At 47.8% G+C, this 23,640-nt stretch overlaps 1 protein-coding gene across 8 annotated transcripts in view; it reads right to left on the bottom strand.

Moving 5' to 3' along the window:
* Nucleotides 1-323: 323 nt before the first annotated feature.
* MKNK1 (MAPK interacting serine/threonine kinase 1) overlaps nucleotides 324-23,640 on the bottom strand; it is a 47,498-nt gene continuing 24,181 nt past the window's right edge. For 4 of the 8 annotated variants that reach the window (XM_054535210.2, XM_002810880.6, XM_054535193.2 and 1 more), the window contains 10 exons: nucleotides 23,282-23,379; nucleotides 19,370-19,449; nucleotides 17,746-17,819; nucleotides 14,891-14,995; nucleotides 11,261-11,316; nucleotides 7,829-7,924; nucleotides 5,493-5,687; nucleotides 4,337-4,501; nucleotides 3,098-3,141; nucleotides 324-1,672 (listed from right to left, as the gene is read on the bottom strand). In XM_054535210.2, the coding sequence (XP_054391185.1) occupies nucleotides 1,447-1,672; nucleotides 3,098-3,141; nucleotides 4,337-4,501; nucleotides 5,493-5,687; nucleotides 7,829-7,924; nucleotides 11,261-11,316; nucleotides 14,891-14,995; nucleotides 17,746-17,819; nucleotides 19,370-19,449; nucleotides 23,282-23,379 (1,139 nt within the window). In that variant the 3' untranslated portion in view covers nucleotides 324-1,446. Of the gene's footprint in view, nucleotides 1,673-3,097; nucleotides 3,142-4,336; nucleotides 4,533-5,492; nucleotides 5,688-7,828; nucleotides 7,925-11,260; nucleotides 11,317-14,890; nucleotides 14,996-17,745; nucleotides 17,820-19,369; nucleotides 19,450-23,281; nucleotides 23,380-23,640 lie in introns of those variants that run through there. The other 4 variants (XM_054535219.2, XM_009250817.4, XM_054535225.2 and 1 more) reach the window with 2 other exon arrangements.

The raw sequence follows: 23,640 nt of genomic DNA, 5'->3' as shown, positions 1-23,640 counted from the left end.
CTGGTCTCCTGTGTCATGGTTGCTGACACCACCTCTACCACTTGATGGGGAGATCCTAGAACGCAGAGGCTGTTTCTTACTCATTTCTGGGTCCTGGCTCAGAAGAAGCAATTGATAAAAGTGTTATGAATTTCATTTCCTCACCTAGAAAAAGAAGGCAATTTCTCCTTCACCTTGTTTTTTGGGTCAAATACGGTTTTTATTCAGGGGTCCCGATAAGAGATACCTTCTCCCCACCTGGCTGGACTCAGCCCCAGTTTAGAAGGCCGGTCTCCTCCTCGGGTCTGCAGGTAAAAAAAAAGGACCACCAAATAGGCCACAGATAGAATTTCAGTTTTATTAAAATAAGCACAATGTATAAAAGCACCGTGGTGTTGTATAAACGTCTGCCTGACAAATGCAAATCTATTTTCTTTATGTAACTCAATAGTTCCACTTATCTGAATGGCTGTACCTTCATGCACTCGGGCAGCAGGCACTGCATCACTCAAACAGGGAAGTGAGGCTTCACCCTAGTGTGGCTTCACCTTAGGCACAGAGCTCTAACTGCCCAGATCTGTGCCACCCACACAAGACCTGGGGACACAGCAGCAGACACTGACGCTGTCTCTAAGTTTGTCACTGGAACAGCTTAAAATCAGAATAATAGGGAACTGCTGATTAAAACCCAAATGCATGGACATTCCAGAAGAGCAAGCCGTTCCACTCTCTGGGAAGTTCATGGGCTTGCAGTGGGAGTTTAAGGTATCATCTTTGCTGGAACAGCATGGTTAAAAAAAACGATACTACGACTTTAGCAGCAATCACAAAGGGGATGATAAACGAGGGACACATTTCGGTCACGGCAAAGAAAGATTATGTGCTTCTCCGTGCTGCAGACCGAAGACTAATCTGATTTCCTGAATGAGGAAGGCTCCTTGCCCTTCCTGAATTGAGGGGATGGCTTTGCTTAGCCAAGGGAGAAGACGGGCAAAGAGGACATCCGGAGGACAGAGGAAGGTGGAAGGACCTCCAGAGGAGGGTGACAGAGCAGAGAGGGAAGAAGCACGTGTCGGCAGCCTCTGTCAACTGATGCTTCTTGCTTCTCCCTGCAGGCTGCAGCCCCAGCCGCCACAGCTACAGCGGTGAGAGCAGGCCGGATCCCAGATCTGCAGGCGGGTGAGCAGGTGGAGCCCAGCGAAGAGATGTTCCTGCTGCAGGCAATTATGCAAAGTGAGAAGTGATTGCTTTCCTTTTCAAAGACAACCCCTTTGGAAAAAGCTTTTTCCTTCAGGACCCTAGGGAAATGGGGGGTTGATGGGAACTTCAGGGCCTTCGTAGATGAAAAAGCCTGAATGAAGCCACAGAGCAGAGGCTGCCGCCTGCTCAGCAGACTTTAGCCACACAGGTTTCCAGGGGGACAATGCCTGGCCAGGCCTAGGGCCTATAAGGTGTGACTGGAGCATTTCAGAGTGCTGTGGGCGGGCTCCTGTCTTCACCACGGCCTGCCTGGGCCAGGGCCCGTCTCCGGGCCAGGCGTGACTTGCAAGGAGGGGAAAGCTTCATGGAGCAGAGGCCATCAGCTAGTGCCTCTGGCTCCTCTGCTAGTTCGTTCTCTTCGTGCTGAGATAGCTGGCGGTTGAGGGCGATGGCCTCAGCTGCGAAGAGCGTCAGGTCCATTGTGCTGCTGTTCCTGCAGGGCCAGGGGAAAGCACAGAAAAGAGGGTCAGGACTCTAGGGTCAGCCAGGCCAGCTCCGGGACACTCTCACTCACTGCTGCGGCTCTACGCTCCCACCAGATTTCCCAGAGCCGGGATGGGCTGCTCTCTCCAAAGTAGTTCTTGCCTAGGTTTGGAATCTTGCTTGACTGAGGGATTGTAATTTGAGCCCCAAGTACCATCCCTGGATGGTAGAGGCAAGCTCCCCCTTCTCAGAGCACCCTCCTCTGAGCTCCCACAACTCTACATACAGGTCTACCAGAGGCAGAGACTGGGCACATTAAACGCACCTGTCCCTCCCTCTCCCGGCCCGCGTGAGGAAAAAGCTCCCAGAGCAAGGCCTGCGCCGCTTATGCCATGTCCCCAGAACCTAGGTCAGGGCTAGCATGGACAGGCACTTTGGGTTTGCAGAATAAATCTTCTAAGGCGGATCTGAGGTTTGGCATCTAAAGGCATCTGGAGGCTGCTCTAGAGAGTCAGGTAGGAACCCAAATTGGGCAATAGCAACTGGGTCACACAAATTGAGATTATAGAGGTGTATGACTTCCTTGTGTTGCTCCTAAAAGCTGGCCATGAGGCTAGTGCCAAAAAGGTTTCCCACACTGCTTAGCCCTGGCTCTTTGGGAACAGGGCAGTCCAGCTGTAAAAGGGCTCCAGAGTCAAACAGCCCAGGGCTGCTGTGTGGCCTTAAGCAAGTTAACTTGATCGCCACTTCTCACCTCCCTCATCTAGAACACCTCTCTTAAATTCATCGTGAAGATTATGGATAAAATTATATCCAGCCCTTAGCACGTCTGACATGTGGTAAGGACTTATTATTTTTTTCGAGACAGATGCTTGCTCTGTTGCCCAGGGTGGAGTGCAGTGGCGCGATCGCGGCTCACTGCAACCTCTGCCTCCTGGATTCAAGCGATTCTCCTGCCTCAGCCTCCCAAGTAGCTGGCGTTACAGGCACCTGCCACCATGCCTGGCCACGGTAAGGAGTTAATCCTGGTGGCCACTATTATCACCATCCGTCTAGTACTGTGCATGCCCCTCACTCCTGCTGCTTTCATTAAATACAAGGGCAGAGGGAAGCCTCATGTGAATAACCCACGGGTAAGGTCTGTCTTTGGGCTGTAAGTTACAGTTCAATAGGCAAAACAGGTTTTTTTTTTCCTGCCAACAGTGCTAGGAGGGGCCTTAAGGTGCTGGAGGGCAGAGGAACCAATCTAGGTGAAGGAAGGGAGGGGTGGGAGATAGATCCAGAGTAGAGGAAAAGAGAGTGAGGAGGGGAAATGGGCAGGGAGCCCCTTTGGAGAAAGCTACCTGAGCCTAGAGATGGGCTCCCCCGGCCCCCACCCCCATGGTGGCTGAGAGCTTGAGGAAGAGCAGGGCGTGGGGGTGGTCAGAGCATTTACCTCTGGAGGACTTGCGGCGTGGGGAGTCCCTTTTCTGGAGCTTCCTAGAATGGGAAGGACAGATGTGTAGGTAAAGCACTGCTCCCTCCTTTCAAGAACTGCCCCACCCAAGCCAGCAGTGGGTAGGTTACTATAGGCTGCTGGTGCAGCACAGGGACTTGGTTATGCTTGCTTGCAGGGTCAGGCCTTCCAAGCAGAGAGCACCAAAGGTACAATCTGCAGCCGCAGCCCCCAACATAGCTGCTTCTGCATGGAGAACCCCTCTTTCCCTTTGCCTGGCAAAGTCCTAATCATCCCCCAGGACCCAGCTCAAGGGTCACTTCCCCTGTGACGCACATTTCCCCTTCCCTGCCACCTTCCTGCCTCAGTCTCAGGCCCGGGGTGGGGAGTGGGGTCCTGCTCCCTTTGTGCCCCTAGCATTTTTTAGAAGCCTTTATCATGCTGTAACTTATCCCCTTGTCTACTTCTCTCCACTAGAGCACAGAGACAGGGATTGGGTCTCACTTGTCCCTCTGGCATGTGGTAGGTGCTCACTTATGGGTCTGGGAATGAGCCAGTTAGACACTCAAACTGGGTCCCCATCTATAACACAGGATGGCAATGCTTGCCTCCTTCCACTGGTAGGGTCACTGAGGCTGGCCAGGGCCTGGCACACCAAGGAGACCAGTAAGTCATGGGAGCATCTGGCAGACCCCTTGGAGGGCAGAGGTCAGGTCTTGTGAGTAGCCAAGGAGGATTTTAAAAAATGTTTCCTAGTGAAGACATGAATTCTAAGCTTAGGGGAAAAATACCATCATTTGCCTTTCAGGCCAGCTGTACCCAGACTCCCAGACCATGAGGAGAACCTATGTGCCCCAACTTGGCCACACAACAATCAGCGCAGCAAGGCCTTGCTCGCTTCTGGGTGCTCTCAGCTAATGATGCTTCTATATAAGGGAGGATGCTACAGACTTCAAATGACAATAGGATGCTTGCAGGGCTGGGTGCATGTACCAAATCCCCAGAGGACTCTGTTGGGGCTTAGTCTGCGGCCAAGGTTAGAGCCAAGTCTATGGCCTATAAGGGGCTCAGTCTGGGGTAACAGGAGTCGATTCACTCTACACACACAGGGATAGACGCTGTCCTCTTCAGCTGTACCAGCCACAAGGCTGGTGCTCAGCACTCGCTGGCATGACAGCTTCCTGTGGCCATGCCACAGGCCTGGAGTGGTGGAAAACAATCCTCCCTGGAGTCACTCACCCCCTGCACCCATGGGTGCTGCAGAACTTGGGCGGCGCTAAGTCTCTGCTTCGCATCTCGCACCAGGAGCTTGGAGATGAGGTCTTTGGCCTCACTGGAGATGTGTGCCCAGTCCTTGTCAGGAAACTCATACTTGCCTTCCTGGATGCTTTCAAACAGCTTGTTCTAGGTACAAAAGATTCCTCCTGAGGCCACACTGCCAGGGATGGGCAAGATGTGCCTGTCATTGTTTTTGATCAACCGGTTTTAATTGATCTCAGCTGTAGCTGCAGCTCATGGCTTGGGGATGCCACAGACTGGGGCCTCTTCCCAGACTCACCCCGCACTGTCCCCTAGATGATCAAACTATACAGAATGCCCTTGGCAGGCCAGGATGGCTATGCCCTTGGTGGGCTGGATGAGTGATGAGTGGAGATCGCCCATAGAACAAAGCCCAAATTCCTTGGCTCTTCCTAGAGGACTCTCTGTGAACCTCTCAGGCCTTATCTCCCACTACCACCAACCTACTACTCCACTCTTCCTTCCTAGACATTCCAGCTATTTCATGTGCCCACATCTATGCCTGTGCTGTTCCTTCTACTTGTGATTCTTGTCCCTCTTCCCCAGGGCAGGATGCACCTTTTAAGAGTCAGTTCAGGGCTGGGCACGGTGGCTCACGCTTGTAATCCCAGCATTTTGGGAGGCCGAGGCGGGAGGATCACAAGGTCAGGAGATTGAGACCATCCTGGCTAACACGATGAAACCCTGTTTCTACTGAAAATATAAAAAATCAGCCAGACGTGGTGGCCGGCGCCTGTAGTCCCAGCTACTCGGGAGGCTGAGGCAGGAGAATTGCTTGAACCCAGGAGGCAGAGGTTGCAGTGAGTTGAGATCGTAACATTGCACTCCAGCCTGGGTGACAGAGCAAGACTCCATCTCAAAAAAAAAAAAAGGCTTCAGGCATGATCTTCTCTAACAATCCTGCCCTTAACTCCCAGCTGGGCAGAGTGTCTGATTATCTCTATTTTACCTTGTGGCCACCGTGACAGGAGGGGGAGAGGGCACTATGAGCCCCATCCCGATCAGGAACGCTCTCCCAGCCCAGTACTGCTTGGCATCCCCCAACCACACTGACCCCTAGCAGGGTCTATGCAGTGCTCCCTGGGGCTGCACTCACCTGGCACACCCTGCAGACCTCGCCCCGGTCCCAGCCACAGTCGGCCCCGCAGTGACCCACGAAGGGTGGGTAGCCGCTCAGCATGATGTAGAGGACCACGCCTAGGCTCCACAGGTCACAGCGCTTGTCGTAGAACGTGGCCTGGTCTGTGAAGACCTCCACTACCTCAGGGGCCATGTATTCTGCAGAGCCACACTGTGGGGACCAGGGTTGGGGGAGGGGGAGATGGCAGAGAACAGAGAGGCTTAGTTACAGCAGAGGGGATGGCAGAGAGCAGACTGTGATGGGACTGGAGCAGGAGGCTGCAAGGATGGGATACAGAGCAGGAAGTCATCAGGAAGGCTAGCCAGTGAGCTGCCTGATGCCACCAAGGCACCTGCAGACCGAGCTCCATCATTCTCCATCATCCAGAGGAGCAGTTCAGGTCACCTTATCCTTCCAGTTCCTCCTCCAGTAGGCAAAGACCCTTGGCCAAGAAGTTCCAGGAATCTCCCCCTGCCTCGGCTTCCTATAAACAGATATTTCATGTAAAGGTACTTAAATGCACCAAGAATATGGCTCTGGGAGGGAGATCCAGTTCCACACAGCAAGATTTCTTAAAGTGAATCCTGTCAAGCTCCCCTGCTAGCTCAGAGCAGGAAGTGTAACAATTAAGAGACCATCAGAGCCAGAAAGCTCTTAGAACAAATCCAACCTTCCCACCTCTCCCACTTACAGATGGCAAAGGCAAGGCCAAGAATGGGACAGGGATTTGTTTGAGCACATCAATGGCAGACCTAGGACCAGAATCCAATATTCCTTTCTCTCACCCTTGTGCAGAAAATGGCTGATAGGAATAAAACACATTCTTTTTTGCTTCACTCCTCATTATTTCAGGCTCACCAAGAAACAGCCACCTCCCCCCTCCACATACCCTGCAAAACTAATTTGACTGAAAGACGGTAAGTGTTCTCAAGAAAGGATATTTTCTTTGTTATTGTCAATTAGAGTTAATGACTTTGAAAACAAGGTAGCCCAGTGTGTTAGAAGCTAATAAAGAAACATTCCTGATAATGTTGTTTAGAATAAGATACAACACAGGCATATTAAAGGGCACGTCTTAAAAGGGTTATTAGGGGCCAGGCGCGGTGGCTCACCCCTGTAATCCTAGCACTTTGGGATGCCGGGCGGGTAGATCACAAGGTCAGGAGATCGAGACCATCCTGGCTAACATGGTGAAACCCCGTCTCTACTAAAAATACAAAAAATTAGCCAGGCATGGTGGCGGGCAGCTACTCGGGAGGCTGAGGCAGGAGGATGGCGTGAACCCAGGAGGCGGAGCTTGCAGTGAGCCACTGCACTCCAGCCTGGGCAACAGAGCAAGACTCTGTCTCAAAAAAAAAAAAAAAAAAAGGGTTATTAGGAAAATTTACTTGTGAAGCATACAAATCTCAAAAGAATCATAATTATACTATATCAGTTATACAAGAGATGTCTTAGGAAGAAGTAGCTCCAAGCAGCACCATCTGGTCATGAAATGTAAAATCAGAGAAGCAAACAGGCTAACTTGGCCAAGCGATCCCATGTGCACATAGCCTGAGACCTCACAGTTCCCACCACAGAGAGACTATCCTGTCCAGTCAGGGAGGACAGCTCTCCATCCCCCATCACAAGGGGGCTGCATCAGCAGTGGGAACAGGACTTACAGAACTACCCAAATGCTCATATGCAAAAGGGCTGGCCTGGGAGTAGGTTCCATTTTCACCTGGGTCAGGAGTCAGGGCTCAGCCTGTGTTTTTTCTTTTTTGAGACAGAGTTCCGCTCTTGTTGCCCAGGCTGGAGTGCAATGGTGCGATCTCAGCTCACCGCAACCTCCGCCCCTCGGGTTCAAGTGATTCTCCTGCCTCAGCCTCCCAAGTAGCTGGGATTACAGGTGCGTGCCACCACGCCTGGCTAATGTTGTATTTTCAGTAGAATGGGGTTTCTCCATGTTGGTCAGGCTGGTCTCAAACTCCTGACCTCAGGTGATCCACCTGCCTCAGCCTCCTAAAGTGCTAGGATTACAGGCATGAGCCACTGCAAATGGCCAGCCTGTGCTTATAGATATAATTTATCTCTTCATCAGCAGAGAGGACCCACCCCAAACTAACAGTCCAAGTGTCAGTTTCATTAGCAACTAAGCGGTCAGGGGAGGCTTGAGAGCCACGAACACAGAGCCTGGCAAGCAAAATGACCACTCAGGCAGCAGGAAGATAGGTCCACTTGGTTTTCCATCCTTAACCCTCTGTTCTGGACCTCCCAGCTCTGGATCAGGGAAACACTCCAAATACTTAGGAGCCCAGAGGAAGCATACGTACTGGGGTGGTCAGCTCTGGTGTGGTTATGGGAGTACAGGAGTTGTTCAGTTTCACCCCACTGCCCAAGTCAAAGTCACAGATTTTCACTGGAGACACCTGAAAAGGAAAACAGAAGCCAGGGTCACAGATACAAGAAACTACAGGGCAAGAGGAGCCAGGCATGGCTGTATGGGTGCATGGCTCCATGGCTGTCACACCGCAGCTGGTTTTATCAGGTCATGTTTGCTCTCTGGAGGTTAACAAGAAGTCCCCTGAGGATTTCTTCCCAAGTGTCTTATTCTCTGTGCTCTCTTATTTCCCAACTAAGGGAAAAATGAGTGGACTATTTGGTGTCAGATTATTGTGAACTCAGACTAAAGAAAGTATGGAACTCTTGCTGGTAAATGATGGTACAGGTTGCAGCACAGCAGCTAGGGAAGTTACTATGTACTCCTGAGAGACAGACTTTTTGCAGCCCATTCAGTGGAGTGCAAAGGAGCTTGCAGTAAAACCTCTGACCGCCTCAGGTGGCTTAGGGTGACCAACTTGTCTTGGGTGGCTTGCTTGGGACTTGATCAGTTTAAACACGGAAAGTCCTGCATTCCAGGAAACCCCTCAAGCCTGGGAAAACTGGGATGGTTGGTCACCGTAGGTGGCATCAACACAGTAACCAAGTCCACCAGAACTGGATGCTGTGCCTGAGACCACAGATAGGTGCCTCATCTCTGGAGCCAACCAGGAGGGCAGTTTGGGTGCACACATGAGAATGGATGAGAATGGCCTACATGGCGTGTAAGCAGCACAGCGAGCGAACTAAATGCTGGTTCTCTGAGACCCATGTCCTCGCCGGGAAGCCTGGGCAAGTCCCTCGACTTCTTTCTCTCCTTCCTTCCTCCCTCCCCTTTTCTCTATTTTTTCTTCTTTTCTTTTTCATTTAGCCTCTTTCTCATTAGTGGTAAAATATAAAGCATAAAATATGAGATTTTAGCCATTTTTAAGTAGACAGTTTAGTAGCATTAATTAAGTACATTCACACGGTTGTGCAACCATCACCACGATCTGTTTCTAAAACTTTTCCATCACTCCAAACAGAAACTCTATATGCATTAAGCGATAACTCCCATTCTTTCTTCCCCTAGCCCTGGGTAACTTCCAATCTGACTTTATTAATTAATAAAGACTTTCTGTCTTTATTAATTTGCCCATTCCAGATATTTCATATAAGTAGATTTACACAATATTTGTCCTTTTATGTTTGGCTTATTTCACTTAGCATAATGTTTTCAAGGTCCATGCATGTTGCAGCATGTATCAAAACCTCATTCCATTTTATGGCTGACTAGTATTCCATTGAATGTATGTACCACATTTTGTTTATCTGTTCAGCTGCTGATGACCACTTGAGTTGTCTCTACCTTTTTGGCTGTTGTGAACAATGCTGTAATGAATACTTGTATACAAGTATCTGTTTTCAATTGTTCTGGGTAATACCTAGGAGTGGAATTGCTGGGTCATATGGTAATTCTGTGTTTAGCCTTTGAGGAACCGCCAAACTTTTCCACAGAAGCTGTACCATTATATAATCTCACCAGCAGTGTATGAGGGTTACGATTTCTCCATAACCTCAACAACACTTACTATTTTCCATTTTTTAAATTACAGCCTACCTAGTAGTATGTGATGGTATCTCATTGTGGTTTTGACTTGCATTTCCCTAATGACTAAGGATGTTGAGCATCTTTTCATGTACTTGTTGGACATTTGTGTACCTTATTTGGAGAAATGTCTGTTCAAGTCCCGTGTCCATTTTTAAATTGGTTTGTCTTTTTGTTGTAGAGTTTTAGGAATCCTTTATATATTTTGGATATTAAACCTTGACCAGATATATGATCTGCAAATATTTTCTCACATTCTGTAGATTGTCTTTTCACTTTCTTAATAGACAATGTCCTTTGAAACTTAACCTCTCTTTTTCTTAAGAGACAGGGGCCTCACTATATCACCCAGGCTGGCCTCAAACTCCAGGCTCAAGCAATTCTCCTACCTCAGCCTCCTGAGTAGCTGGGACTACAGGCATGCAACCACTGTGACCAGCTAATTTTAAATTTTTTATGGAGATGGGGTCTCACTTTGTTGCCCAGGCTTTTCTTAAGCTCCTGGCCTCAAGGGATCCTCCAACCTCAGCCTCCCAAAGTGTTGGGATTACAGGCGTGAGCCACTGCCTGGCCCCAATTATTCCTCTCTTTCTCCTTCCCCCCTTTTGCCTTGCCTTTCCTCACATTCTTGTTTTGAGACAGAGTCTCTGCTGCCCAGGCTGCAGTGCAGTGGTGCGATCATGGCTCACTGGCTATACATGTTCCCTAACTTGAGTTTCAGTTTCCTCGTCCATAAAATGAAGGTAATAATAGTATCTACCTCATGATATTTTGTAAACACTAAATAAATATAAGTGCCTGGCACAATGTAAGCACTCAAGAAGTGTTCACTGTAATTATTAGTAGTAATCATCATAATAATGATAAATTATAAAGGTCTACGCAGAGCCAGTGACAGGAAGTCACAAGATCTTATTTGAGTGAATCCATTATTATTCCCCATAAAAGAGTTGGGAGCAGCAGGCTGGCTCATTCATTCAAGGCCACCCCTTATTTACAAGCCATGGCTTCATCCAGACCACAATATATATGCTCTTGAATACACACATGTATATACACGCAGAGCTGTGAACATGGGCCCCAACACCACCAGGGCCTAAATCTCTCCTAATAAACACAGAATTTGTCAAATTCATACACTTCCGTTTACTTAAAGAGATCTGCTTCATATAAGATTAAGTTGTTTGGCTGGGCGTGGTGGCTCACGTTTGTAATCCCAGTACTTTGGAAAGCCGAGGCAGGTGGATTGCTTGAGCTCAGGAGTTTGAGACCAGCCTGGCCAACATGGTGAAACCCCTGTCTCTACTAAAAATACAAAAATTAGCCAGGGGTGGTGGCACATGCCTGTTGTCTCAGCTACTTGGGGGGCTGAGGCAGGAGGACCACTTGAGCCTGGGAAGTCGAGGCTGCAGTGAGCTGTGATCATGCCACTGTATTCCAGCCTGGGTGACAAAGTGAGACCCCGTCTCAAAAAAAAAAAAAAAAAAAAAAGGTCTTCATGACTTCCATCAACTGATATAAAGGTAGGTGCATTGGACTAGAAAATATTAATTTTGTGCAGGTCTCTTATATTTTCCAAACTCTCAGGCTTACATCAGTCACACTGATGATCAAGAGTGAAGAAAGGACGAGGATGGGCAGAAACATCACACAGTAAGTGTAACATTCTCACGTGTCCAAGACGATCAGTTCAAGTTGGTGTCTGAAGCCAACAGAACTGCTAACAATCCATCCTGAAAGCAAGGGTGGCTTCCTCGGTAAGTATAAACTATAACATTCCAAATCAGGCCCAAAGTACCTTTTCTGGAGATTCACACAATATATTTTCTGGTTTCAGATCACGATGAGCAATGCCTGACATGACAAAGAGCAAGAAAATGGTTAACATACGCACATAATTATCAAACATTCCATACACAATTAATTTTTTCCAAATGCTGTTGTTCGCAGATTAATTCCCAATTATGGTACATTAAAAAATCAACGAGCTGCAGGAGGCAGAACGTAACCAGAGACACAAACCAAAAGCACAGTTGATTCTGCGGGTTCTTTTGAAGAGGAGGCTTTAGAAGTCTGGCAGGGATAAGAAGGGCTAAATGAATCCCAGTCAGCCTACCCCTCAGTACCACAGTGACCACCAAGAAGAAGGCCTAATGCAGAGCAGAGCAGAGAGCTCTGCAAACGGCAATGCTTGGAACAGCAATGCAGAAATAATTAGTGCCTTGTTTAAGAGCATCTCAGGGGGCTTAACTGCTCTACCTCATTTCTTCTTGTGTGGCCGATTAAAAAAAAAAATCCCTTCAGTGCGACTCTCTGAATGTTGAGAGGAGCAAGTGTTAGTTACCAAATCTCTCAAAGTGACCGATTCCCTTCTCACCTGCTTTGCACGTCCAAGGCAGCCCTGCCAGCAGCACAGCAAAGACTGCTTTGGCACCAGGATGCTGTTATTTTTGTTTTTTAAAAATAGAGATGGGGTCTCGCTATAGCCCAGGCTGTTCTTGAAATCCTGGCCTTAAGCAATCCTCCTCCCTTGGCCTCCCTAAGCATGGGGATTACAGGTGTGAGCCACCTCGCCAGGCCCACCGAGGGTTGCTGGTTTTAAGAGAAAACCCCTGCACTTTGGCCAGGCCTCCTGAAGGAGACTGGAGATAGCAGCTTAGCCCATGAGGGGTTAACCTGCTGACCTGGCCAAGAAGGCACCTCAGGGAGAGCTCTCTTCTAACCAAAGAAAGGGACAAAGAACTAACTCAGGGCCATGGTGTTTTGGTGGAGGACGCAGAAACCTCCCTTTCCTCTTTCCTTCCACAGCACATGCAGCACAGAGACAGGGCTGGAAGGCTGAGCAAGAGTCAGAGCTACAGCTTGGAAGTACTGGAAAGCGGCAGCAGATTCTCGGGGTGATGGGAAAAGCAAAATCTGCTTCACTAAAACTCCCTCGGTGATCAACTTTTTCAGCAGTCCTCCAATTCCCGACTAGAAGGCAAAAGCCCGGCCCAGGCCACGGGAGGCACTTCACTAAAGAAGAAAAACCTGAGCTCCAGCAAGCTCAGTAACTTCATCAGTCACCTAATTGAACGAGAACCCAGAGCAACTCAGTCCAGGCTGCACAAATTGAGTAGCACTGCTTTGCAGCTCGCCGCACTAAAAGTGAAAGATATTTTCCATTACAGCAAGTGCTCCCACAGAAGGATCATGAGCCGCACATGGAGCCTTACTCTCCAAATAGGCGCCCATGGCCCAGTCGTCCCTTAGCCTGAGAACTCAAAGAGCCAGGCTGTAATAATGGGGCTGCCGTGTGAGCACAGCAGCCATCGAGCTGCTCCGGTTCATTTCCCAGAGGTTGAGCTGCAGTGTGTCCAGTATTTAAAAGTATGGAACTTGTTTCAGGGCTGACCCATTCTTGCCCAATTCATCTTCCCCGTGTGAAGTTATTTAGCAAACAGCCAAGTTCAGCTGGAAATCGTTTTTCATCCCCTCCAACTTCTAGTCACATGGGCAGCTGGCCAGCTACATGTTAACAAGCGCCTCAGAACTCCTAAGACACCATCGGCCTCTGTTCCCTTCAGTGCGTTCTTGTAAATAAATAAATAAATAATAAAACCTTCCTTTACCACCCCCTCCAAGGTGTGGATCTTGTAAAAAGCGTGACCCAGTTTTGCAATCTACAGAGGCAGCTTGGGGAGCAGTTGTAAATCTTTGTCAGGCAGGTGTTACCTCTATGCATCCCAGCTTTCAGAAACAGAGCTGATGCTATTCATCATGCTGTGGAAGGTACAGACACCCCCTTCTAGTTTTCATCCTAGGTGCAAGTCAGGGCCCCAACATGGGCACTGTCAGTATGCAGACCTCTTTCAGCCACTGGAGGAGGGAGGTGGGGTCAATGAACCTGAACCTCCTGGACACACGCCACACTGGTCTGCACCGAATTGTGGGCACCAGGTGGGATGTGTGAGTGGCATGCCTACCACTGGTCCCGGGCACCCACAACCAATGTGGCTGGCCAACATCTGCAACAGTAGAGGGGGCAGACCTAAGTCACAAGTTATTCATTTCACTCCCACCCCCACCCCCACCAGGCAGAATGCTTTAGGGGAATTAATATTAGGAATAAAAATGCTTTCTTCCTGGTGGGAGGTGAGGATGGAGGAAATCGTATTTATTGAAGAACTACGACATACCAGGAACTATGCTCCATCTATGCTGCACATATACAATACAAACACAAGATACACATTTTTCATCTATAAAAGGCTTAGAATAGTGCCTAGCACACACCAAGTGCTATATAGTGTTAACTACAGTCGATGATGTTATCTCAAATTCTCACCATAAGGTAGGCATTATTACTGAGAGAACACATAGCTAGAAGAAAGGCGAAACCAGAATTCATTTTTTCCAGGGTACTGCTGTTAGGCAAATTAAAAAAAAAGTATGTAATAGTCAAATAGATTTATGGAAATGTAAAAACAATTTGTGGAAAGATTTAATTCACTACAAAAGTTCCTGAATAATCAGTCATAGGAAAGGGACTGTAACCTGAAGTGTAAATCAAATACTAGTAACCTGTGAGTTACCAATGTGCTCTTCAACAGATACCTCAAATCTACATGTTAATAGAAAAGTATAAGCTGGGCACAGTGACTCACACCTGTAATCCCAGCACTTTGGGAGGTTGAGGCAGGAGGATCGCTTGAGCCCAGGAGTTTGAGACCAGCCTGGGCAACAGAGGGAGACCCCATCTCTACAAAAAAATACAAAAATTTCCAGGTGGTGGCACACACCTGTAGTCCCAGCTACTTGGGAGGCTGAGGTGGGAGGATCACTGGAGCCCAGGGAGGTTGGGGCTGCAGTGAGCCCTGATGGCGCCACAGCACTCCAGCCTAGGTGACAGAGAGAGACTTTGTCTAAAAAAGAAAAAAAGGAAAAAGAAAAATACATTTTTCATTTACTGTGAACAAGATATATTAAACTACATATATCCTATCATGCCAATTTTGAAAAGAGACAGAGGTGGTGTATTTTAAGACTAGAAGGAATAACATCAAGATATTCACACTAAGAAGGTTGTATTGTGTATGAGCTTTATATTCCTCACACGATAAGAATCTAAGAAAAGAAACATCATCCATACACAGTCACACATACCCTGTTCAATGTGAAATTTATTCTTTCTCCTCCCTGCTCTTTCTCCTGTATCCCTGTGCTGCTCAACAGCTCCACCACCCACCCACCCACCATCCGCAGCATAAGCCTAGGAGCCATCCTGGACTGTTTCTCCCCCAACTCCCATGCGTGAGCATGTTCACACCTCAAGCTGCCTTCCAGCCACACCATCTCCTGCACCAGCCCTCTGCCTGGCCTACCACCTCCTTTGGTACCCAGAGGCTGGCCAGCCCAACCCACCCACCAAGGCAAAGGCTGGGTTCACCTTTGGTATGCAGGAAGTCAAGGGCAGCAGCAACGTCCCGCACCACTCGGCTGGCTTCTCGCTCATTGAAGTGCTTTTGCTTCTGGATGTGGGCTAAGATGGAACCTGGGGAACAGAGGGGACACAGAAGAATGCCTTTTTGGGCTCTAGTAAGTATAAGTAAGTTTTTTTTTTTTTTTTAGCAAAGTCTCACTCTGTTACCCAGGCTGGAGAGTAGTGGCACGATCTTGGCTCACTGCAACCTCCGCCTCCCAGGTTCAAGCGATTCTCCTGTCTCAGCCTCCTGAGTAGCTGGGATTACAGGCAGGCACCACCATGTCCAGCTAATTATTTAATTTATTTTTTTAGTAGAGATGGGGTTTCACCATGTTGGTCAGGCTGGTCTTGAACTCCCGACCAAGTGATCCGCCTGCCTCGGCCTCCCAAACTGTTGGGATTACAGGTGTGAGCCACTGCGCCTGGCCGTATAACTTCTTAGAGGCCAAATTTTCCCAAGTTTGGAAAACTTGGGGTGGGGACATAGGGATTCATTGCTGACTCATCACTACCTGTCCAGCAACAAGTGTGGGGCCTGGCACGGAGGAGGTACCAGCTTGTATGTCTGTTAAACAAAACTGGACTGCTCTCTTCTGTACCTGTCTATGAGGACCTCAGAAGCGAGAGAGAACAACTATAAATAGGGCCAAAAAATACTTAACGACGCTGAGGCTGATTTGGCTTCTGCAATCAAAAGGAATAAAACTGAAGGCACTTGGAGCTGAGGGGGCCTTTCTGTAGCAACATTTTCTCCCCTGCATCTGATCTCTGATCCAAACAAGAGCACAAACTTTCAAATGGAAATGCCACACCCTTGCCAGACATGTAAAGGCCTGGGAAAAGGGGGAAAAATGGGTTTTCCTCCTGAGCTTTCCCATTCATTATTGTTTTGTTGGCAATGGCTAACATTTACTGAGTAGTTACTAGTGCCATGTGCTATGGAATACTCTTGAAATAAACTGTCTTATTCTCATCCCAATTGGACAAAATGGGTAGTATACTTATCCTCGTTTTACAGAGGGAGATCCTGAAGCCAAAAAGAAAAATGGTCGAGCAACTTGCCCAAGATTACGCACCAGTAAGGGGTGATGCCGGGACTTACTTAGGCCCAGGGCAGTCAGGCCTCCGAGTCTGTGCAGCCATCCCCCAGCAGGACTTGTGATCTGACTGCTGCAGGGATGGACTCTCTTGAGCCAACCACACTGGGTCTGGCCTCAATAAGCTACATTAAGTTTACTGATATGGCGACAGAGGATCCCATCTGCATGTAGCATTTCAAACATGTAATTAACAGTCAGTCATGTGTTGTTGGGTGGTGCAGGGGCAGACATAGGCAGGAACATGTGGCTTGGCTTCATGTGGTCTACGTTTACTACTAGAAGCCAGTATTTCTGGGCTGAAGGTATTATCTCTGTGTCCTAAAAATGGCACATGTCTACTGTTTTTTGGGGGGGATGGGGAGGGCACGAGAGAAGGGGAAGAACTGTCAAAGATTGTTCGCTTGCCAGATTAAACAACGGGTCCCAATGTGCTAGGGAACATTCCCAGAAAACCGGCTCATGACTAGGTCCTAGCTTGCTCTGCTGTAGTGAGCCTCGTTTCCAAATCTGTTAAAAGGAAAAGCAGAGAATAATGCTCTACATACTTTTTTTTTTTTTTTTGAGACAGAGTCTCGCTCTGTTGCCCAGGCTGGAGTGCAGTGGCGTGATCTCGGCTCACTGCAACCTCTGCCTCCTGAGTAGCTGGGATTACAGGCGTGTGCCAGCATGCCCAGCTAATTTTTGTATTTTTAGTAGAGCCGGGTTTCACCACGTTGGCCAGGCTGGTCTTGAACTCCTGATCTCAAGTGATCTGCCCACCTTGGCATCCCAAAGTGCTGGGATTATAGGCATGAGCCACTGTACCTGGTCTACTCTACATACTTCTAAGACATCCCCCAGCATACCAAATTGTTTTAATAATATTAGCAGCCAACATTTATTGGGCCCTTAGTGCCTACCAGACACCGTCCTAAGCATTTCACATGAATTATCTCATTTAATCTTCATAGAAACCCAGTGAGGTAGGTGCTATCAATATCTCTATTTTATAGAAGGGAATATTGTTTAGAAAAGGTTAAGTGACTTGCCCAAGATCACATGGCTAGTAAGTGATGGAGCTAGACATAAGCTTTAGCTGTGTTGGTTTCTAAAGCACGCTCCCTCAACCACCAAGCCCCTCCATGTGGCCCTCCATGCAGCTCCAGACATCCCTGCAAGTGTGTCCTAAGATTGGGGGAGCGATGGGAAGGGAAAGGGTTTCTCTACCCCACCTCATTATGTCAGAAAAGCAACTTCAGTATATACCCCAGTGATTATGTGTGTGGGTGATGGCATCTTTCCATCTGAAGGATGGCACATTCTCAGGCTTCCCCTCTATCCTGGGTCTGTGTCCCAAACAATAGGACCCTCCTCTCCTCTGTTTTAGCCTTTCTAGACTTCGCAATGTATTTGAGAGCTTCCACCCCATAATTAATGTAGTTAAACAGTGAACATGTCAAAACGGGATTGATAAATCGATGACTAAATGTATCTATATATGACTCCTATTATAATGAAAAGGCATTTATAAAATACCCACACAGGTGACATTCTAAGCTCTGCAAAATGCTAATTATCATCCTTCCCTCCGGCCTCCCTTCTCCCAAATCAAGGGCAGTTTTTAAGTCCTTCATCCTTTTTATTAGCTTGACTCGTTTTGGAAGTCTCTGGGATTCATGATGGATGATCACCACCCTGGGTCTTAATCAGAAGTCCACACACATACTCAACGGTAAGTACCTCCTTGCAATTTCTCAAAGACCAAGTAAAACCTTGTGTCATCTTCAAAGAACTCAATCAGCTCCAAAATGTTCCTTAAATAGGGAAAATAGGAGGAGAGGGAAAAGGGGGGAAATGGTATTATATATTAAAGTCTACTTACAAACATACAGTGAAAAAAATATAAAACACCTGGTAGTGGGGCAGAAACCAACTTGAAATCAGAATGCTTATTAAAGACCCACGTATGGAAGCAGCCAATGGTGTTAGCAAGATTCAGGTCACCTTATCTTTCCATAATGTTTAGTCTCTGGTGTTTTCACCAAGTCTGTGCTGTCAAACCCCAGCCCTAAAACCCACTAGGTAGAGTTATAAAAAAGTCCCGGTCACATTAAACTGAATAAAATCTGCAGCCGACTGGAAGCAATTGCAGCTAATAACACTGAATAGTAGGTGTGTGTCCTGGAGGCAAGCAGCAAATAATTACTTACCCTCCCTCTTGCCCATAAATCACGGGGCAGTATTTACATTGCCTGGAGAAAATGGAAACATCTGTCAAATAGACTTGGGGCCTAACGTGGGCACCGCTAGACCCTAACTGCTAAGCGCTGCTTAATGAAACGGCCGCGTTCCTGGCCACTGTAGCACTTGTGGCCTTCCCCGGTGAGCACTCTCTGTCTGCCCGAGTATTTCAGTGCTCCGCCAACAAGGTCGTCTTGTAACTCAGTAGGGAAGCCACCAGCCTGGATATTGGAGGTGTTGTGGGCTTTTTTTCTTTTACAGAATAAAATAAACCAAGTAGAGTCTCTAATGCTGAACTAAGAAGCTGCAGGGCTGAAAATAAAAATCTGTCCCTCATAAAAAAATGCTGACTACTTTGGGAGATGTGAGGCTTTTACTAGTGTGAAGGTGTCCAAATAAGATGGGCAAAATGGCCTAATTTGAAAGAAGATTGTGGAGGCAGTGCCTGGAGTTAAATCAACAGCAGCCCCTGTCCTCCAATCCTCCAAGCTTAATGACAAAGCCATCAATACCAGGCCACTGGCTCCCCGCTGACCCTGCCATGGAGGGAGAGAGGGGGAAGTGGAGTCTTAGAGGTGACCCTGATTTAAAGCCACAGTGGGAGAGCCACTCATTTGGAGCTGGTGGTGGGCAGAATGAACTGGGGCTAGAGATGACCCGGACCCAGCTATCTAGAAGGTTCCAGGATCTTAGTGGTATCTGCACATATGTAAATATTCCAGGAGCAGAAACAGCAGCAAATATTCTTAACAGTTCTCCTCATCTTGGTATTAAGGCAAGTCCTTAAAGATTTCTACCAGGCAACATTCAGTCAACCTAGTTTCCACAGGTACCGAAAGAAATAAAACCCCATTTCCCCCCAACCACTGATTCAGATCATTCATTCTTCTAACTTGCCTGAATTGATGATATTTACAGTATTTCAGAAGAGATAATAGCTCCTTTGCTGTTACTGCTGCTTTTCTTTTCTCTCCCTAACACTGAAAGGGGCGGAAGGCGGTACCTGCCTTGTGGGGACAGGAGTGAGAGCTAAATGCTGGAGTCAGGAGATGGTAAGAAATAGCCTCCTCTTCTGTGGCCAAGCGTCCCCCCAGAGAAGCAGCGAGAATCACATGATACTCACTTGTTTCCCTGACACTGATACAGCGTCTCCACCTCTCGAAACACCCTACTCCGACTGTGCCCTGCTTGTTTCTCGATGATCTGTGGGAAGAATAAAATCTGTCATGTACACCCACCTGACTTCAAAACAGCCCCTTGGCAGGAGTCCTCTGGGAGAATGCAAGGCCACACTCAGTCCAAATCCAGTGTCGAGCAGAAGTCTGGCCTAGGCCTTGGTGACACCGGCACTGTGGCTCTGTTGGCAAAGCAGCAGACTGGCCTCAGGGCTTTCCAGCCCAGCTGAGCTCGTTCCACTCTGGCCAAGCACAACACCAAGGAAGTGAATGAGGCTGTTGCCCCCAGCTGCCCAGGGGAGACTGAGGCAGCCGGCAAGACAAAGAGCTACCTTACTCAGCTCCTCCTCCCGTGGGCACCTCTTTCTGCCTTAAGGGTAAGAATTTACTGCATCTACTGAAGGATCTTCTCATGCTGGAGGGAGAGGCTGATGGAGGACACCATGGCGAGGAGCTAAAGCTTTGACACCCAGCTCAGAGGCTGCCTCCACGATCCCCCTGGCAGAAGTAGGCTCTTCCTCTTCTGAGAACTTACTCTCTGGCAGCTACTGTGTTACATGATTTATTTACGGCCGGGTGTGGTGGCTCACACCTGTAATCCCAGCGCTTCTGGAAGCTGAGGTGGGTGGATCACCTGAGGTCAGGAGTCCTAGACCAGCCTGGCCAACACGGTAAAACCCCGTCTCTACTAAAAATACAAAAATTAGCCGGGCGTGGTAGTGGGTGCTTGTAATCCCAGCTACTCAGGAGGCTGAGGCAGGATAATCACTTGAACTGGGGAGGCGGAGGCTGCAGTGAGCCGAGATTGTGCCATTGCACTCCAGCCTGAGTAACAGAGACTCCATCTCAAAAAATAAATAAATAAATAAACAAACAAACAAACAAACAATAATAATTTATTTACATAATCTCAGTTGACCTTTATAACAACATCGAAAGATAGGGAGGTATGAAACATTTCCCTGAAGTCCAGAGCTGACTCCTAAGCCCTTGCTATCCCACACCTGCTTAGATGCTCTAACTTCTTCGAGGATCTGGAGGCTTTGTCTCTCCTGTGATATGGTGGGCTGCTCCCCCTCCACACTTTTACCTGAGATGCTTGTCAAATGCTGACTGAAGGAACAGATAAGCCAACAGATGGGAGGGTGGTTTCCAAAGGGACTGGCTGCCTCTGCAAAGCTCTCTGGACCCATCCGGAGCCTCAAACCACTGCACAGCCTTACAGCTCCAACGTGCACAGTGGGCAGCACCATGACATCCTCTTCCTTCAGACTTTAAACTTCTCCGATATGATGTGGCACAGACATCCGTGACCAACTGTAATTTTCTAAGTAAGTCTGTGTCTGTTTGTAAACCACGGTGGGCCCATATCTGAGTAGAGAGGTGTAGTGCTGGGGAACAGAAGTGATTCAACTTCATTCCCCAAGCATTTCAGATCAAAGTCATGAAGAACTTTCTAGCAGGCAAGCTTTTCACAGCACAGTCTTCTCTGAGGAAGTAATGGGCTCTTGCTACTAGAGATGGGGGAGTGGAACATGGACAACTATCTGGGGAGTCATAGAGGAAATTCAGGATTATCTTGAAATTCCATCCCAACCTTGAGACTCTAGGATCGGTTGGGTGCCTATAGGAAAAGCTGTAATAAGCTAAGTATTGTGGGGCCATGCTGGGAGAAGTAGCCCATCTCTAGGGAGCTTTGAAAGAGTAGGGGAGAGAAGAAACATGGGCAGCACTGCTGAAACCAAGGAATTGCCAAGCCAGAGTCCAGTGTTTGCCTCAAAGATGCCAGGGGGGATGTGGAGGAAGGGCCAGGTTTTCCTATCCAACCTTGAAGAAATATACCTCTCATCCATAAATGTATTGAAACCTTTGAAAATCAGTTTATGTTTGTGGTTTTTACCACATTTAGGCAGATATATCAATTTTGTTTTGTTTTTTTTTTTTTGAGACAGAGTCTCCCTCTGTTGTCCAGGGTGGAGTACAGTGGCACAATCCTGGCTCACTGCAACCTTTGCCTCCTGGGCTCAAGTGATCCTCCCACTTCAGCCTACCAGGTAGCTGGAATTAGAAGCACATGCCACCACGCCAGGCTAACATTTTTTTTTTTTCTTTTTGTGACGGAGTCTTGCTCTGTCGCCCAGGCTGGAGTGCAGTGGTGTGATCTTGGCTCACTGTGCAACCTCTACCTCCCGGGTTCATGGGATTCTCCTGCCTCAGCCTCCCAGGTAGCCGGGATTACAGGAATGCACCATGCCCGGCTAATTTTTTTTGTATTTTTAGTAGAGATGGGTTTCACCATGTTGGCCAGGCTGGTCTTGAATTCCTGACCTCAGGTCATCAGCCCGCCTCAGCCTCCCAAAGTGCTGGGATTACAGGTGTGAGCCACCATACCCGGCCTAATTTTTCTATTTACACTTAGGTGTATGTTTTAAAAATCACTTGTAATTTATACTGATCTGTTTCCCAAAAGAAATTGAGATAGCTCTCTTGTTACCATGTGAAGCAATACTCTAGCTGAAAGGAACGTGGCTTAGCAGACTTGCTCAACCTTCTAACCCGCAGCTGGGACTGTGGAAAGTTGGTTCAAAGAAGAGAAAACATTTCCTTCAGGAGCCCATCGGGCTGAGATTGCCAGTGTGAGGTGGCATTTGACCTGGTGGCTCAGGTGGGTGATTTGAAATCAGCTTGGATTTAAAAAGACCCTTTCTCTTGGTCAGTAGTCCTCAAACTTTGGTGGCTACGAGACTCACGTGGGGAACCTGGTCAAGCCACAGAGATCCAGACCCTATCCTACATCTGGAAACTTGGATCTGTGTGTGCTTTGTTAGAGCTCTAAGGGCTTCTAATACACAGTAGCATTCACAACTGCCCTTCCTACATCAGTAGTCCTCAAGGATTAGTGAGTGTCAGAGTCACCGGGAGGGTTTGTTAACATTTGTATTGCTGGGCCCACCCCTGTTTCTGAGTTGGTACTTCTCAGGTAGGGCCGGGTAGCTTCTATTTCTAACAAGTTCCCAAGCGATGCTGAGGCTGGTCCAGGGCACACATTTTGAGAACCACTGCTCAAGATCCAGCTCTTCTTCCATGTGGAGAGGGCAAGTGGAGGCACAGAGGGGTGACATGAGCCACTCCAAGGCCTTGCAGCTAATTAAAGGCAGCAATGAGGCCAGAAGCCACTTCTCCTGCCCCAAAACTGAGCGCTCAGTCACTTTAGTTTTGTTTTTTTCTTTTAATTTTTTTTTTTTCTGAGACATCATTCAGATGTTACCAAATCAGTCACCTTGGTTTTTAATCCTCACTATCATGCTAACATCTAACACTTGGATAGCATTTTGTGATGTGTAAAGTGTTTTCACCTCTGCCAGGATATTTTAATTTTCATCTTCATAACTGCCTCAGGAGACTGAAGGGAAGGTATCATCATTTAGAGATGTAGGAACTGAGGCTTACGGACATTTGATGACTTGCCCAAAGTCAAACAGTTATAGTTTGTCAAAACAGAAATTCAGGTAGGCCTTCTAATTCCAAATCTGGTTGTCCACTCCCTGAAGCTGACTTCATTTGTCAGAATAATGAGAAACTTACTATGAGCCAGGCATTGTGCTAAGCACTTTACCTATATTAACAACAATTCTACATAGGTTCTCGTATTATACCCATTTTACAGATGAGAAAACTGAAGGACAGAGAGGTAAAGTAACTTGCCCAAGGTACACAGTAAGTAGAGAAACCAAGATTTGAATCCAGTGAATACAGCTTGAGAGCCCCCATTCTTAAGGAATGTAACATTTATTTGGTTCAGGATGAGCTAGGAATGACTATTTGCAAAGTAAAGCCTGGCATTCAGCTGAGACACTCACTTTGACGGCATACTCTTTGCCATTCTGTAGGCTCACGGCACCTTGAACTTTGGCATAGGCTCCCTCTCCAAGCAATTCAGAGGTCAGCTTGTACATATCTAGAGGTGAAATGGATGAGAGGAATAACAAGATGAGTCACCCTACTGCAAGCTCAGATGGGAAGAACTTTTGTGGCTCAGCTTCCCTGATCAGACGACACAGGCACCCGATGACTCTAGCACTCAGTGACAAGGAAGACAAGTAGCTTTCCCAGCCACCTCAGGACCCAGTTTCTCAACAACAAGACCACATACAAGGCATCCTGTTCCTCATTTTAGAGATGACGTTAGCAAAAGGGTCTCAATTCGGCACATACTTCC

Source organism: Pongo abelii, chromosome 1 (assembly GCF_028885655.2).
Source record: "Pongo abelii isolate AG06213 chromosome 1, NHGRI_mPonAbe1-v2.0_pri, whole genome shotgun sequence".
Classification (NCBI taxonomy): Eukaryota; Metazoa; Chordata; class Mammalia; order Primates; family Hominidae; genus Pongo; species Pongo abelii.
This window is presented reverse-complemented; position numbering and strand designations above follow the sequence as displayed.